The 16,997-nt window shown below is 44.8% G+C and overlaps 1 protein-coding gene across 2 annotated transcripts in view; it reads left to right on the plus strand.

Moving 5' to 3' along the window:
* The window catches only part of opcml (opioid binding protein/cell adhesion molecule-like), a 989,977-nt gene that overhangs the window by 627,235 nt on the left and 345,745 nt on the right, over positions 1-16,997 (plus strand). For both annotated transcript variants that reach the window (XM_059957284.1, XM_059957285.1), the window contains exon 3: positions 1,114-1,239. In XM_059957284.1, coding sequence (XP_059813267.1) covers positions 1,114-1,239 — 126 coding nt within the window. The remainder of the gene's footprint in view (positions 1-1,113; positions 1,240-16,997) is intronic.

Here is a 16,997-nt window from a genome sequence, read left to right on the forward strand (position 1 = left end):
ACATCTAAACCTGGCACTTGAAGTAACCATTCCCGTCCCTGCCATCCAAGTCTCTGTGATGGCCACCACATCATATCTCCAAGTACTGATCCACGCTCTAAGCTCATCCGCTTTGTTCACAATACTCCTTGTGTTAAATTAGACACATCACAAACCTTCGGTCTGAGCGCATCCCTTCTCTGACACCTGCCTATCCTCTCTCTCGCACTGTCTCCAAGCTTTCTCTATTTGTGAATCAACCTCCTCTTCCCCAGCCTCTTCAGTTCGGTTCCCACCCCCCAAATATTCTAGTTTAAACTCTCCCCAGTAGCCTTAGCAAACCTCCCGGCCAGGATATTGGTCCCCTGGGATTCAAGTGCATCCTGTCCTTTTTGTACAGGTCACACCCGCCCCAAAAGAGGTCCCAATGATCCAGAAATCGGAATCCCTGCCCCCCCTGCTCCAATCCCTCAGCCACGCATTTATCCTCCATCTCATTCTATTCCTATTCTCACTGTCACATGGCACAGGCAGTAATCCACTAGTGCAGGATATCCTGGTGTAGCTGATGTGAAACATATGCAGATACTGTTTGTTTTTGCCCCAATCATACAGAAATAATGTCAAGATGTAGCAGTGTGTTGACAACCCTTACAGTTGTACATTGAACATAGCAGCTAATTGGTTGTTATATTTTATTTTATGTGTCAATAATAAATCTGTGTCAAACCAAGGTGGAAGTTGCAATCTAAATCTAAGTGTCATTTTCATGATTATCTTGGATACCTACTTCATAAATCCTTTGGTATAGCATTTCCAATGAGAGGGAATTTGAATACAGTTTATAATTCTGCTATTTCTTAACAATTGAATGTTGAACCAAGTTAAGCATATTTCTAGAAATGATGTTATTATTTGGAAAATGACACTGTTGGGAAATATGTAATGGCAGCATATTCTTTACCTGAAAACTGAGAAGTGGTTAGAACTGAAATGTATTTCATTGTTTTGATATGCCCTTACACTGTGGGATGTTTGGTGAAGCATTAACATCTTCTAACTTTACAAAACACGGTCAGATGAATGACTTTATCTGAGTTTTAAAAACAATTGTTATGTTTTTGTCTCCTTCAGTTCCACCAAAAATTGTCAACATTTCCAGCAGTGTCTCTGTGAATGAGGGCAGCAATGTGACACTTCTGTGCCTCGCTATTGGACGACCAGAGCCCACCGTGACATGGCGCCACGTTTCTCCAACAGGTCAGTGCTTGTTCTTGATGTAACTTTGGAGGTTGGAGATCTACACCAAAGAAATGATAATGAGCCATAATGCAGAAAGTGTAACCGAAACTACCTAACTTTACGGCAATTCATGGCAGGTGTTGTTGATGGACAGGAGTGTGATCACCTTGTTTCTATGGTTACAAAGAAACTTGGGAAGATGCAATTCTTTAAGCTATGTGGTAAAGTAACTTCACATTGGAAAGGACACTTGTTATTCATATTTAGAAAGATTCCTGGAAAATTATACTCTCTGTATTCATTGTTCTTCAGATTTATGTAGTTGGTGAGTTCAAAAAGAATCAGATTGTTTCAATTTCCAGTGAATCAGGTGGCTTTCAATAGTCTTTGTTATATTTGCCTATCATTTGGAGAGGTGCTGATGTGGAACATTTTTATATGCTTTGGAGTGATAAATTATTGATATTTTCATTTCAAACATGTCCAAGTTAAGCCAAAGAAAACAGGTTCTTGCAGTACTGCAGTGTATTTGATGGTCATTGTGATAATCCATGGATTCATAAGATTTTGTTTGTGCTCTATGGTTTGTCATATCGTGAGCACCAAGCTTAAATTGTTAAACTGAGCATTACATTGGACAAAAGCCTCAAGGAAGAAATAAGGTCCAAATTGGATAATGTTGAGATAATTCGAGGTGGCTCAAGCATGCCTTCAGGAGATCCAAGTATCTGGTCAAAACTCTCACTTGATTAAACCTGTAGATAACTATCACAAAAAATACTTATGTTACTCTACCTTGATTTTACATTTCAGGATGCTGTATTCCCTGGGGCATGTATTCCCATTATCCATGACTTTCAAGATTCCTTCTCCAAGTCCATATATTGATCAGGAAAAACTGTACAGAAAAGCTAGTCCATATTAGGGCGGCAGGGTAGAGGAGGTTAGCATAATGCTATTACAGTGCCAGCAACCTAGCACAAACAAGAGAAAATTTGCAGAAGCTGAAGATCCAAGCAACACACACAGAATGCTGGAGGAACTCAGCAGGCCAGGCAGCATCTATGGAAACGTACAAAAAAGCTGGATGAACTCAGCAGGTTGGGCAGCATCCGTTGAAAGGAGCAGTCAATGTTTCAGGTTGGGACAAGGGTCCCGACCCGAAACGTTGACTGCTCCTTTCAACGGATGCTGCCCGACCTGCTGAGTTCATCCAGCTTTTTTGTATGTCTTGATTTGACCACAGCATCTGCAGTGTACTTTGTGTTTAGCATCTATGGAAAAGAGTACAGTTGACATTTCAGGCTGAAACCCTTCATTTCAGTGTGAAACGTCGACTGTTTACTCTTTTCTATAGATGCTACCTGGCCTGCTGAGTTCCTCCAGCGTTTTGTGTGTGTTGCCAGTGACCCAAGTTCATTTACACCACTGCCTATAAGAAGTTTGTATATTCTCCCTGTGACCATGTGAGTTTCTTCCGGATCCCTCCCACATTCCAAAGATGTACTTGTTAGTAGGTTAATTGGTCATGTGCAAGTAATGGGGCAGCATAGGCTTGCTGGGCTAGAAGGGCCTTTTATCATGCCCTAAATGCAGAAAAAAATAATTATGTACATCTTACTGAGATATGAACGGCAGAGTTTTGTAGAATCATTTTGTCTGTAAGCTGTAAAACAAAGAGTATTTTATGTTGTCACCTACCTGTCAAATGTCTGTTGCCATCAGTGGGAGCTTGTCAGCGAATGTTTTAGTGAAACAAAGATGAGTGACAGGAAGGATTATTTTGTGGTTTGGTTGTGAAGAAATGCAACCAAATGTTACGTTGTGAAAGTGCTCAGGAAATGTGCATGTATTATTTTATATAACAATTTTCTGTCAGTTATGTCTTCCTTTGAGAGCAGTATGGCAGCTGACAGTGTCAGGCCTGTCAGTCAGATGCATGCTTTTGTTGGACTTCATCACTTTGTCTCAAATAATTGTGAGAAAAAATACAAGAATGATTTTCCAAAAATAGTTGATGGCTGCAGCAATTTCACATTCGAGATGAAGGAGGTGGTCATACACAGAAAGATTAGAAATGAACATTTAACTATTATTTAGTTAGTAGAACAGAATAAAATAGGAATCAAACATTGGTTTCTGCTTGGCATAAGTGACAGAAAGTGGTCAGTCGTATTTCAAAGCATTACAGTAGAAATTGCTGTGTTTATTTTTCAGATGTAGATGAGAAAGTGATAGAGAATTTATATCTGCCCAAGCTCAAACCAGATGTGAGGTTAGTTATAACATTGAATTATTTCGGAAGAGCAGGAATAATTTCCCAGACCCCACGGTTGAGGTAATTTCACACTAACCCCCAACAATGCAAACTCCCTTATCACTTGCCCACCCTTTTGAGCCCAGCCCAATAATAATCCTGAAGGCAAGTTTATTCCGAAGGAAGGACAAGCTGCATAAAAGGACACAGACAATAAGATAGGAAGATAAAGTGTCCCAATTTGGCTGTCCATGGGCATCTTTGATCTGCCCTAAAATGAATGTCAAATTAATTTCTATACTATTTTCTTTTATATTTCAATACTGGGAATTAACAGGTTAGATAGACTGTTTTGATAACAGAGAACCCACAATTATCTTTGAATTAAATGCTTGATAGATTAACATAGAGCTATGTTTCTATAAAATGCTTTCTCGCTGGATGAAACATATAATTTACTGTTCACTTTTGTCTAGTTAATGAATGAGGTACAAGGAAAATTGTTGCACATTGGATAAATGCAAAAAAAAAACAAATTAATGTACAATTCAGCTGTGACAGAATTCAGTTCATGCATAAAATCTCTTTGCCATAGTACATCTTTCCTGTAAGTATTACTCACAAGGTGCCTCACAATATGTACAGTAATGTAACTGCCCTCCTCCATTTTGTCTGGTTTGTTGCCCTTTTTCCTGCTTCAGTCATTTAGTCTTCTTTCCTTCGCTCAATGAGAGTGCTGATTCCTGCCGAAAGGTTTCGGTCTGAAACGTTGACTGTACTCTTTTCCTAGATGCTGCCTGGCGTGCAGAGCTCCCCCAGCTTTTTGTGGGTGTTGCTCGGATTTTCAGCATCTGCAAATTTTCTCTTGTTTGTGCTGATTCATATTGTACTTCTAGTCTGATCCACTGCTTGATCCTTCTATCATTCTGCAACCTTGCGAGTATAAGGCTGTCCATTCAATCCTGAGAACGTGTTTAAGATGTAGCATGTGAATCAGGTCTTTCTCCAAGTTTTGATAGGCCTATTTTTTCAGTTAATTTTTGGCCAATTTAAATTTTTCCCATCTCAACTCCATTTTATACTCCTTTTGTCAGCTCTCTTCCCACCTCCTCATGTTGTCTAATGCTTTCCACTCTTACCATTTCCAATCTTTTGGTCTCACCCACTCATCTTCACCACAGGTATCTCATCCCCACAACGCCCAAAAGATATTCTCAGAGCCTGTGCTTCTACCTTCAATGGTGGCCAAGCTAATTGCAATTTGCTATCCTTCATCCCCACTTGGTTGAGGTAGATCTTGCATTGAAAAGCTCCACTCATTTTCTCCATATGAAGATATTGTGATGGGGTTTCATATGAGTCCAAGTATATCTATCTCCTGGGGGGCAAATCAGTGGAAAATTCTGCATTCTAGTATTTACCCTGACCTCTTTTTTGGTCAATACAGTGATGCCTGTGTGCCATTCCTTGCTTTTTCCTCAAATTAGTAACATTTGCAACTTTCCTACTAACTTCCACCCATCTTTCCCTTCACTTGTTCTATCTACTGATTTTCCTTTCTTTTCCTAATTATATATCTGAAGAGTATATTTGTAGCAGTATCCACCACAAACCCTCTGACTCTTACACCTACTTGACTACATATCATTCCAATAATTTTCTGCTAGGACACCAATCTTGTTTTTTTCCAAATCGTCAATCAGTTGCATGGTCCATAGTGACCTGTGTTGTATCTACCCTTCTTAGTTGTGGATTTCCCTCCTTTGTGATTGGCGTGCTGTGTCCCCATTTCCCACACCTCTGCTGACATCCTGTATGATCGGGTGTCATATGCTCCTATTTTTTATTTCAGCAGCCTCTACATTCACCGGGTCATTATCTGTCACTCTTGGCACCTCCAGTATGATTTCAGCACCGCCAAGTTTTCTGCAATGCTCTCGCTTCAGCATGATGATGAGACTGTTCATACTCTTATACCCAGTTCCACTCTCCAACCCCTCACACCCACACATTTTCATGCATGCAAAGGAGATGTAACATCTGCCCTTTGACGTCCTCCTTTCACAGCCCCGACCATTCTCACAGGGCAGTTCTCCCGTACAATAAGAGAACAAACAAAGATGGCACAACTGCTTTAGTGGTTACATTTTGTTGATGTACAGACACATTGAAGATCTGTTTGCCATTGTTGCTTCAAGTCTTTTTTAAACTTTTAATACCTACATTTGGCAGCCAATAAGACTCCAACAAATCTTGCCTAACCAAACCCTTCTGATTATCTAAGTTGTGGCTTTCTATATATATCGCAGCTTTCTTATTGAGTGCAATGATTTCAGGAAACAGTTCCCCAATTGTAAATGCATCTCTCCTCCAGGCCAGACAGTTAATTTTGTGATTTACTTTGTATCTTTGCTAGCAGCATCACCAGCCCATTTTGCCTTACTCTTGCTTGTCATTTAATCAGACCTTCCTTCTCATGCCCTCCACACTTCCTTTACATCCTGAAGTTATACCGATGGCTTCTTTGTGTTCTAAAGGAAGGTCATCAACCTGAAATGTGAGTGCAGCTCCTCCCTCCAGAAATGCTTTTGAACTTTGTATGCACTTTCACCATGTTGTGGATTTGCCACCATCTGTAATTATTTTCCAACTCTACTGGTGGGCCCTTGCAATTGCTCGAGCTGCAGTAGACGGATCAAATCTTGCACTGACATGGTCTGTGAGGCTCAATTCTATATTAGGAATGATACAACATAGCACCTATGAGTTCAGAATACACGTGTTTTATTTGTACCATGGACAGCATTCTAACTGGCTGCATCACAGTCTGGCATGGTGGGGCTATACCGCTGCACAGGATTGAAGTAAGCTGCAGAGAGTTGTAAACTTAGATCTATTATGTGTACTGATCTCTGTAATATCCAGGACATCTTCAAGGGGCGGTGCCTCAGAAAGGCGATGTCTATCATTAAGGACCTCCATCACCCGGGACATGCCCTCTTCTCATTGCTACCATCTGGAAAGAGGGACAGAAGCAAGGCACATACTCAGCAATTCAGGAACAGCTTTCTTCCCTCTGCCATCTGATTTCTGAATGGACATTGAACCCATGAACGCTACCTCACTACTTTTTTATTTCCTATTTTTTGCACTACTAATTTATTTATTATACATTTTAATTCACAGTCTTTTCTCTCAATTATCATGTATTGCATTGTACTGCTGCTCCAAAGATGACCAATTTCATGACGTATGCTGGTGATATTAAACCTGATTCTTATTCTGATCTGACTGGAGAAACTGTGATACCTATTTCAGTCTGAGCCATTCTTCCATCTACATCCCTTAGTTTGAGTACTTGTATGTAGCTAATGTTCAAATGTTTGGAGTTCTCTGCAAATTTGAAGAACTGTAACCTACAAGACTATGAACCAAGAACTAGGAAGTGAGATTAACCCAGTCCACTTCTTGACCTGTAAGGGTATGCAAGAGTGAATGATCTGTAATGTGAATTTCCATGATACTGTTGTTTTCGAGAGAATGGTATGTTTGACATCACAGTTTAGCGTGAGTGATGTGAATTCATTTTTAAAATTCATCCAAAAAAAGTGGCAAAAAATGAATGTTGGCTTGTCTTGCCGGTATTGGATTCCATCAGTATGGATGGGGATTGTGTGCAGATAAGCCCAAAAGTACAGCATAGGGTTCTTGAAGAAGCACAGACTCAATGGAGTTGAGCTTTCTCTACTAACTGTGTACATGGGCATGTAAAGGTATTATCTGTTAATATGGTGATGGTGGAGGCACAAGTGATAGGAGTGTTTACTGTGAATGCCTGCAAGAAAATGACTCAGTATGGTATACGCACTTTGATAAAAAATTTACTTTGAACTTTTTTTTAAGAGGCACTCTGGCAATTGTATATGCAGTGAATGAAAGGGTATGGAACACGTGCAGGCAAAAGGAACTAATCTAATTAGACATCCTTAGCTTATTCAGTTTAGCAGAACTTTGTGGGCCAAAGGGCCTGTTCTTGTGCTGTACTGTTCTATGTTCTAAAGTAAGTCAGAAGGTTAAATTGTAACAGATTTCTGAAGTCAAGACTATTAAATTACAGTAACAAATCTCTTGTGTCTTCAGAATAAAACATGCAAATAAAAGACAATTACTTCCTTCAAAAGGCTAACAGTTAACTTTAATCCCAGAAGGCAAAATTTTTCTTCTTTGGAATTCAAGAAGCTGAACTAATTTCCTTTCTGTCCTTCCTCACAGTTCTAGCTTTAACAATGAAACCCTTGAATTCACGTTTAAGCACCTGTCTCAAATAAAAGCAATATCTGGAAGGGAGGCCGTGGCCGTAAGACCCAAAGACATAGGAGCAGAATTAGGCCATTCAGCCCATTGAGTTTGCTCCGCCATTCCATCATGGTTGAACCCGGATCCCACTCAACCCCATACACCTGCCTTCTCGCCATATCCTTTGATACCCTGACCGATCAGGAAACGATCAAATTCCACCTTAAGTATACCCAAGGGCTTAGCCTCGACCGCAGTCTGTGCCAGAGCATTCCACAGATTCAGTACTCCGGCAAAAAAAAAATTCCTCCTTACCTCTGTTCTAAAAATTTTGAGGCTGTGCCCTTGAGTTCCGGATACCCTCACCATAGGAAATATCCTTTCCACATCCACCCTATCTTTTCAGCATTTGGTAGGTTTCAATGAGATTCCTCCACCCCCCTCCCACCCCCCACATTCTTCTAAATTCCAGTGAGTGCAGGCCCAAAGCTGCCAAACGCTCCACACATGTTAACCCCTTCATTCCTGGAATCATCCTCATGAACCTCCTCTGGACTCTCTCCAACGACGACACATCCTTTCTGAGATATGGGGCCCAAAACTGTTGACAACACTACCAGTGCAGCCTGATGAGTGTCTTATAAATCCTCAGCATTATCTCCTTACTTTTATATTCTATTCCCCTTGAAATAAATGCCAATATTGTATTTGCCTTTCTTACCACAGGCTCAACCTGTAAATTAACCTTATGGGAGCCTTGCACGAGGATTCCCAAGCCCCTCTGCACCTGAATGGTAATTCATAGAATGATATAGCTCATGTATCTAAAACATTTCTTAAAAGAGCTATTGAAAACTGCAGGTAGAGTCATTTAGGAATCAACCCCGTCCCTGTGCCATGGCTTGCCTTTGGGGGGCATTTGGGGTTTTGGGCAGTCAGTGCTTCTCTGCATCTCCATGCTGCTTCTCCCAGTCCTTGGGGTAAAGTGATTGTTATCACTGACTGTTCTTGAGAGCAGTTATGGCTGTACCAGGGATTCCCAGCTCTCTTTTTGTTTTATCAGAAAATTACTGACTCATGTCAGTGTCATAGGAGACAATCAACTGTCCTTCCAAATATGGAAGTTCCTGTACAATGCAGAACTGTCCACAGTCCTTAATTATATGTTGTAGCGGTGTGCTACAAACAGCGCTAAAATTACGACACGGAGTCGGTAACTGCAGTCGAAGGAAAAACTTTATTCGAAAACTTCAGCCTCACTTTTAAGCCTCTGTCAACCGGCCCCCCATGGCGAAGAGGCTCCAAAGCTCTGTGCTCGCAAACCCCCGTAGGCTATCTAATTGTGAGTCGGTTCGGATACGCTAGGAAATGAGGCGCTACATAACCCCCCCCCAGAACCGGCGATACACCCCCCAATGTCCACAGCCTGGGCCAGAACCTGCTTGGGAGGTCGGCCTCTGCGCCGAGGCGCCGGAAACTCGGCCGGTTGCGCCAGGTCCACATGGGCCGGCTTGAGGCGGTCCACCGTGAAAACCTCCTCCTTCCCCCCAACGTCCAGCACGAACGTGGACCCGTTGTTCCGGAGCACCGTAAACGGCCCCTCGTATGGCCGCTGCAGCGGTGGCCGATGCCCGCCCCTTCGTACAAACACAAACTTACAGTTCCGTAGGTCTTTGGGTACGCAGGTCGGGTGCCGCCCATGCTGTGAAGTGGGTATGGGGGCCAGGTTACCGAGCTTCTCGCGAAGTCTGCCCAGGACTGCAGCGGGTTCTTCCTCTTGCCCCCTCGGGGCTGGTAGGAACTCCCCGGGGACGGCCAGGGGCGCGCCGTATACCAACTCGGCCGACGAGGCGTGCAGGTCGTCCTTGGGCGCTGTGCGGATGCCGAGAAGGACCCAGGGAAGCTCGTCCGCCCAGTTGGCTCCTCGCAGGCGGGCCATGAGGGCCGACTTCAGGTGACGGTGGAAACGCTCCACTAGCCCGTTCGACTGTGGGTGGTAGGCAGTGGTGTGGTGCAGCTGAGTCCCCAAAAGGCTGGCCATAGCTGACCACAGGCTGGAGGTGAACTGGGCGCCTCTGTCGGAGGTAATGTGGGCTGGTACACCAAAGCGGGATATCCAGGTGGCGAGCAGGGCTCGGGCGCAAGATTCGGAGGTGGTGTCGGTGAGCGGGACCGCCTCTGGCCATCTTGTGAACCGGTCCACGATAGTCAGGAGGTAACGCGCTCCGCGCGACACTGGCAGGGGGCCCACGATATCCACATGAATGTGGTCGAAACGCCGGTGGGCGGGATGGAACTGCTGCGGTGGGGCTTTGGTGTGCCGCTGAACCTTGGCCGTCTGGCAGTGCATGCACGTTCTGGCCCATTCACTGACCTGTTTGCGGAGACCGTGCCAAACGAACCTGCTGGAAACCAGCCGGACAGTTGTCCGGATGGAGGGATGCGCCAAGTTATGAATGGAGTCGAAAACACGTCGCCGCCAGGCTGCGGGGACGACCGGACGGGGCTGGCCGGTGGCGACGTCACAGAGTAGGGTCCTCTCACCTGGGCCCACGGGGAAGTCCTGGAGCCGCAAACCAGAGACTGCAGTCCTGTAACTCGGAATCTCCTCATCTACCTGCTGTGCCTCTGCCAGTGCCTCAAAGTCTACCCTTTGGGAAAGGGCATGAACGGTAGGGCGAGAGAGCGCATCCGCCACGACATTGTCCTTACCCGAGACGTGCCGGACATCCGTTGTGTATTCAGAGATGTAGGACAGGTGGCGTTGCTGGCGGGATGACCAGGGGTCGGATGCTTTCGTAAACGCAAAGGTAAGCGGTTTGTGGTCCGTGAACGCGGTGAAGGGCCGACCTTCTAGGAAGTACCTGAAATGCCGGATTGCCAGGTAGAGCGCCAACAGTTCCCGGTCAAAAGCACTGTACTTGAGCTCGGGTGGCCGCAGGTGTTTGCTGAAAAACGCCAGGGGTTGCCAGTGACCTGCGATGAGCTGCTCCAGCACCCCACCGACTGCCGTGTTTGATACGTCCACTGTGAGGGCGGTAGGGGTGTCCATTCTGGGATGTACTAGCATTGCGGCGTCAGCCAAAGCTTCCTTCGTTTGAACGAAAGCGGCGGCGGACTCCTCGTCCCAGGTAATGTCCTTGCTCGGACCCGACATCAGGGCGAACAGGGGGCGCATGATCCGGGCAGCTGAAGGGAGGAAGCGGCGGTAGAAATTGACCATACCTACGAATTCCTGAAGGCCTTTGATCGTGGTGGGTCGGGGGAAGTGGCGGACCGCATCTACCTTAGCGGGCAGAGGGGTTGCCCCGTCTTTAGTAATCCTGTGGCCCAGGAAGTCAATGGTATCAAGTCCGAACTGGCATTTGGCAGGGTTGATTGTAAGACCGTACTCACTCAGTCGGGCGCAGAGTTGACGGAGGTGGGACAGATGCTCCTGACGACTGCCGCTGGCTATGAGGATGTCATCCAAATAGATGAACGCGAAGTCCAGGTCCCGTCCCACCGCGTCCATTAACCGCTGGAACGTCTGTGCGGCATTCTTCAGGCCGAACGGCATGCGGAGGAACTCGAAGAGGCCAAACGGGGTGATGAGAGCCGTTTTGGGGACGTCGTCAGGATGCATCGGGATTTGATGGTACCCTCGGACAAGGTCGACCTTGGAGAAGATCCGGGCGCCGTGCAGGTTTGCCGCAAAGTCCTGAATGTGCGGCACAGGGTAGCGGTCCGGTGTGGTAGCCTCGTTCAGCCTGCGGTAGTCGCCGCACGGTCTCCAGCCCCCCGTCGCTTTGGGCACCATGTGCAGGGGGGAAGCCCAGGGGCTGTCGGACCGCCGGATGATCCCCAATTCCTCCATTCTCTGGAACTCCTCCTTCGCCAGTCGGAGCTTGTCCGGGGGAAGCCGCCGAGCACGGGCATGGAGGGGTGGTCCCTGTGTCGGGATGTGGTGCTGTACGCCGTGCCTGGGCATGGCTGCTGTGAACTGCGGTGCCAGAACCGATGGGAACTCCGCCAGGACCCTGGTGAAATCGTTGTCGGACAGCGTGATGGAGCCGAGGTGAGGGGCTGGCAACTGGGCCGCGCCCAGGGAGAACGTCTGAAAGGTCTCGGCGTGTACCAGTCTCTTCCTGGGCAGGTCAACCAGCAGGCTGTGAGCTCGCAAAAAATCCGCACCCAGAAGCGGTTGGGCTACGGCGGCCAGTGTGAAGTCCCACGTGAACTGGCTGGGGCCGAACAGTAGCTGCACCTGACGGGTGCCATAGGTCCTTACTGTGCTGCCATTCACGGCCCTCAGGGGGGGACCCGGTGCCCTGCTGCGGGTGTCGTAACTCGTCGGAGGTAAAACGCTGATCTCAGCCCCAGTATCGACCAAAAACCGGCGTCCCGACCTTCTATCCCACACATACAGGAGGCTATCCCGATGGCCAGCCGCCGTAGCCATCAGCGGCGGCTGGCCCTGGCGTTTCCCGGGAACTTGCAGGGCGGGCGGCAACGGCGGGCTTCTGCGCCCCACCGCTGGTGGTAGAAGCACCAGTGGTCATTGGGCCGGGGGTTAGTGGGCTCTGCGGCCGGGCCTGGACTGGTTTGCTGCCGGGAGCGTGGCTGGGAGATCTGTGCGATGGACGCCCCGCTCACCTTTTTGGCGTTCCACAGCAAGTCCGCCCGGGCTGCCACCTTCCGGGGGTCACTGAAATCCGCGTCGGACAGCAGCAGGCGTATGTCCTCGGGCAGCTGCTCCAGGAATGCCTGCTCAAACATGAGGCCTGTGTGTCCCTCAGCCAGAGACAACATCTCATTCATTAAAGCCGATGGAGGTCTGTCGCCCAAGCCATCCAGGTGCAGTAAACGGGCAGCCCGCTCGCGCCGTGAGAGTCCGAAAGTCCTGAGGAGCAGGGCTTTGAATTCCGTGTACTTGCCGTCTGCCGGGGGCGACTGTACGAACTCCGCGACCTGGGCAGCTGTGTCCTGGTCGAGGGAGCCCACCACGTAGTAGTAGCGGGTGTCTTCTGAGGTGATCCGGCGAACGTGGAATTGGGCTTCGGCTTGCTGGAACCATAGGTCCGGGCGTTGTGTCCAGAAACCCGGCAGTTTCAACGAAACCGCATGAACAGAGGCGGCGTCGGTCATTTCTGGTCCAAAAATCGTTTGGACCGTCGGGGTCACCAATTGTAGCGGTGTGCTACAAACAGCGCTAAAATTACGACACGGAGTCGGTAACTGCAGTCGAAGGAAAAACTTTATTCGAAAACTTCAGCCTCACTTTTAAGCCTCTGTCAACCGGCCCCCCATGGCGAAGAGGCTCCAAAGCTCTGTGCTCGCAAACCCCCGTAGGCTATCTAATTGTGAGTCGGTTCGGATACGCTAGGAAATGAGGCGCTACAATGTTCTATTTTGCTTCCTCCCAAAGTTTAATCAATACCTTATTGTTCCTGGAAATCCAAAATAACTCTTATCCATTGTATTTGATAACACCTTGTTCATTATTTGCCTCCATTTTTATAGACAAGATCAGGCACTAAAAGGCTTTAAGATGGCAGAAGAAGCAAGAAATAATGAGCAATCCAAATGATTGAACTGGGACAGAATATTATTTTCTGTCTTATTCCATAGAGATAAATTGCTTCCATTGAACAAAGTAAATCTCTGTCCCTTTACCTTACTGTGGAATAGAACATCTTAACGATTTAACTCGAGGCTCATTTTATCTGCTGGTAACTAAGTCCATTTTTGGAGAAATTGAAGAAGTGCATGTATGATCGACATGAAGAATTTGCCCAAGTCACAAAAGAATGCTGTGTTTATCCCTGAGGAATGCAATTATTCAAATGGAAATTTGAATCTTCTCACATGCAACCTTGAATGTAAAATTAAATAAAATTACAAAATTTGAAGTTTGTCTATCTATTTTTTGTATATGGATAGATAACAAAATTAAGCTAAGCACAGTGATGATACTCAGTTTTTTTAAGGAAGGAATATAATAGAATCTAAAGGGACTCGCTGATGTGTTAACAATGTGATGTATTCTTGCTTGTGATTAGAGCACCATTTTTAATTTGTGTTTAAAGTTTGTTTACCGCTGTGTGCAGTTTTTCAGAGAAGATATATTAAAATATCATCAATTTGTATCAAGGGCAAGATATGATAATGTAATCCTTGTTTGATTTAGTTTACTGTGATCACAGGCAGATGAAGGTTTGATTTTCCTCTTCTTCTGAGGATGATTTGCTTTCATTGTGGGTCTTTGGGCTCTGAGGTGGTTGATGAGGCCAATATGAAACTGCCAAACTTGCCAGAGATCCGATAGGCAGTGCTTAGTGAATTGGCTGGGGCTTTAATTAATGAGATCATGCACGCCCTCTGCTATTAGCAAAAGACAGCCTGACGTTCTTGAAGTTCCCTGTGCCCCCTGAATGCTCCTTCTCCATTTTGAGTTTTCATGAGTCTGGGATCCCCAGGGGTTAATAGGGATGTTGCACCTTTTCATGAAGGTTTTATGGAAATCTTTTTAACATTTTCCTCTGACCAGTTGGTAAGCTCTTACTGTTTGGAATTGTATTAAGTGGTCATTTTCTGATCAAATTCTGTTTAGAACCATCCATGCCCTTCAAAGCAGATGTAACCTATTAGTTTTTGTAGTTATTCCTTGTTTAGGACAATTGCTTCTCGCTCTAGACTTTATCCTCTTGCTGTCAATGTTGATGAAGCCTGGCTGGGACAGTGGTGGACCTCGTGGAGCTCCTGCCTTGGTGTGGCAGTGACTTGGGTTGAATCCTGAGTTCTATTGCTGTTTAGATGAAACTTGTATATTCTCTTTGTGACTTCCTATGCTTAGAACATTGAGATCTACAACACCGGACAGGCCATTCACCTCATGATTTTGTATAAGTCTCAGTGCCAAATTATACTAAGTACCTTCTCACTGTGTATCACCCATTTTCCTCCATTCCCTTCATATCCAGGAGTCTATTGAATAATCTCTTACCCTAACCCTAAAGCTACCTGGTTCCACCACTACCCCTGGGTAATTCAATCCAGGTACCTACTGTTCTCCACATTAAAAAAACTTCTTCCTCATATCACCTTTAAGCTTCCCTGTCTTACGTTCAAAGCATGTCCCTTGGTATTTGACATCACTGCTGCGTTAAAATGTGTATATCTGTAGTGATAACCTGGTACTCCATGGACAAGATTATTGCAGCTTTTCACCTCAATATAAGAAAGGAAGCAGAATTATGCCATCTGACCCTTTGAGTCTGCTTTCGTATTCATTACGATGAAGACTGACCTTCAACCTGAGAACTACTTTTCAGCATAATCCCTATACTTCGAATCTTGATTTCCTTAATATCTAGGTGTGTATATTGGGGTGGCATGGTAACGTAATGGTTAGGACAGCACTTCACAGTACCTGCGATTCGGGATCAATTCCCACCGCTGCCTGTAAGGACCTGTTGTGTCCTCCCCGTGACCGTGTGAGCTTCCTCCGGGTGCTCCAGTTTCCTCCTGTTACGTTTTGTAACTTCAAAACATTAAATTAATTGAAAGGAAAAACACAGAAGTCTGGGAATGCAGGTTTAACTTCGTGTTTTCTTTAACTGAGGTGTGCACGTATCACATGGTAGTGTGATGTTGTATCCAATTAAATTATTTTTACCTATAACCCGTAATTAATTATTTAAACGAAGAAGGATGCGTAATTAAACTATATGTGCGTGTGTGTGTATGTGATATTATTAAATTTCAAATACACAACACCTTTCACCATCCAAATATGTACTGTTTTGTCCTGGTTATTGTAAATTGTCCTATTACTAGGCTTGGGTTAAATTAGGGGTGGCTGGCCGGTGAGGCTCAAAAGGCCAAAAGGGCCTGTTATGTACTGTATCTCAATAAATAAATAAAGATAAATGTATTGATTGATGTTTTGAATTAACACAACAAATACGCTTCCACCACCCTCCCGAATTCTACACTGGGTGCTCTGGGTTCCTCCAACATCCCAACAATATGTGGGTTGATTGTTAATTGGCCAATCTAAATTGATAAGAGTTAGAATCTCAGGGGAGCTGATAGGAACATTTGGAGAATAAGTTACAGAAAGAAAAAAAATATTGGGTCAACGGGTTTGTCCAGTGAGTCAGAATAGTTTCAGTAAACCAACATGAGGACTTATGAATAGGACAGGAAAGAATGCTTTGAAGGTATGTGATGTCTTGGGATGTCAGATAAATTTCGAGAGATTGATAAATGAAAATTATCTTGGTTGCTGGAATCTCTGTATTGAAGCATCTGAACAATTTTGTGGAATGGGTGATATTCAACAGTACTGGGAGCTGTTAAATTTCCCTTCAAAATGCCAGAGACTGCCCATGTTAGCTGAGCTCTGCCGTATGCTAATGAGGTTCCTTTGTTGGCTGAATAAATATTCACAAAACTTCTAAAAAAAAAGATATATTTGAAATCATTTATTGTACTTCTACATAAAGTGCATGTCATTGTTGCTTCTCCCTTATCTGTTAAAGGTATTTGTATACAAGATAATGATTCCGAACATGTTGTGTATTAAGCAATCTATTAGACAGGAAAAAATTTGTAATCTGTAGCTGTTTGTTGGAGTTATAAGAACGTAGTGATAAAATGTTTCTCATTTTTTAAAGTTAATGTTCAAATTATGAGTTTGAATCCATCATGCTGTGTAAAATTGTACAGTGGAGACACTTCAGTCTAGACTTCACCACAGAGAGGGAACAGAACTCTGATTTCTTATGTTGAGGACTAAGTTATAATGAAGAGGCTTTAATTTGTAGATTTTTTAGTTTTATGATGAGATGAATAAGGCAGAGCCATATGTAGCTGGAAAATCTAAGTCGATTAGAACAAGATAATGCCAAGCACATGACAGCAGGGCAAAGGGAGATGGATATAAACTGGCATAGATATCTAATTCTGGACAGATCACCAGAAGCACTTATTATGGAAGAAAAATCAGTACTTCTATGTGTCTTCGAGAGCCGGGCTGGTTATGGAGACACTAAATGTTCTCCTCAGTCTTTTGGTATCTTTGTTATTGCTGTATTCCTTCATAGACGGTTTCTTCTAGCTCCAGTTTTTTAATTTAATTTTTTCTTATGATTAAATGTAAATTATTTTTGTTTGAATTCAATTTGAGATTTAATGATGGCATCAAATTCTGAAAGTGAATTTCAGGAATTCTGCCACA

The sequence above is a fragment of the Hypanus sabinus genome, chromosome X2 (assembly GCF_030144855.1).
Source record: "Hypanus sabinus isolate sHypSab1 chromosome X2, sHypSab1.hap1, whole genome shotgun sequence".
In the NCBI taxonomy this organism is placed as follows: Eukaryota; Metazoa; Chordata; class Chondrichthyes; order Myliobatiformes; family Dasyatidae; genus Hypanus; species Hypanus sabinus.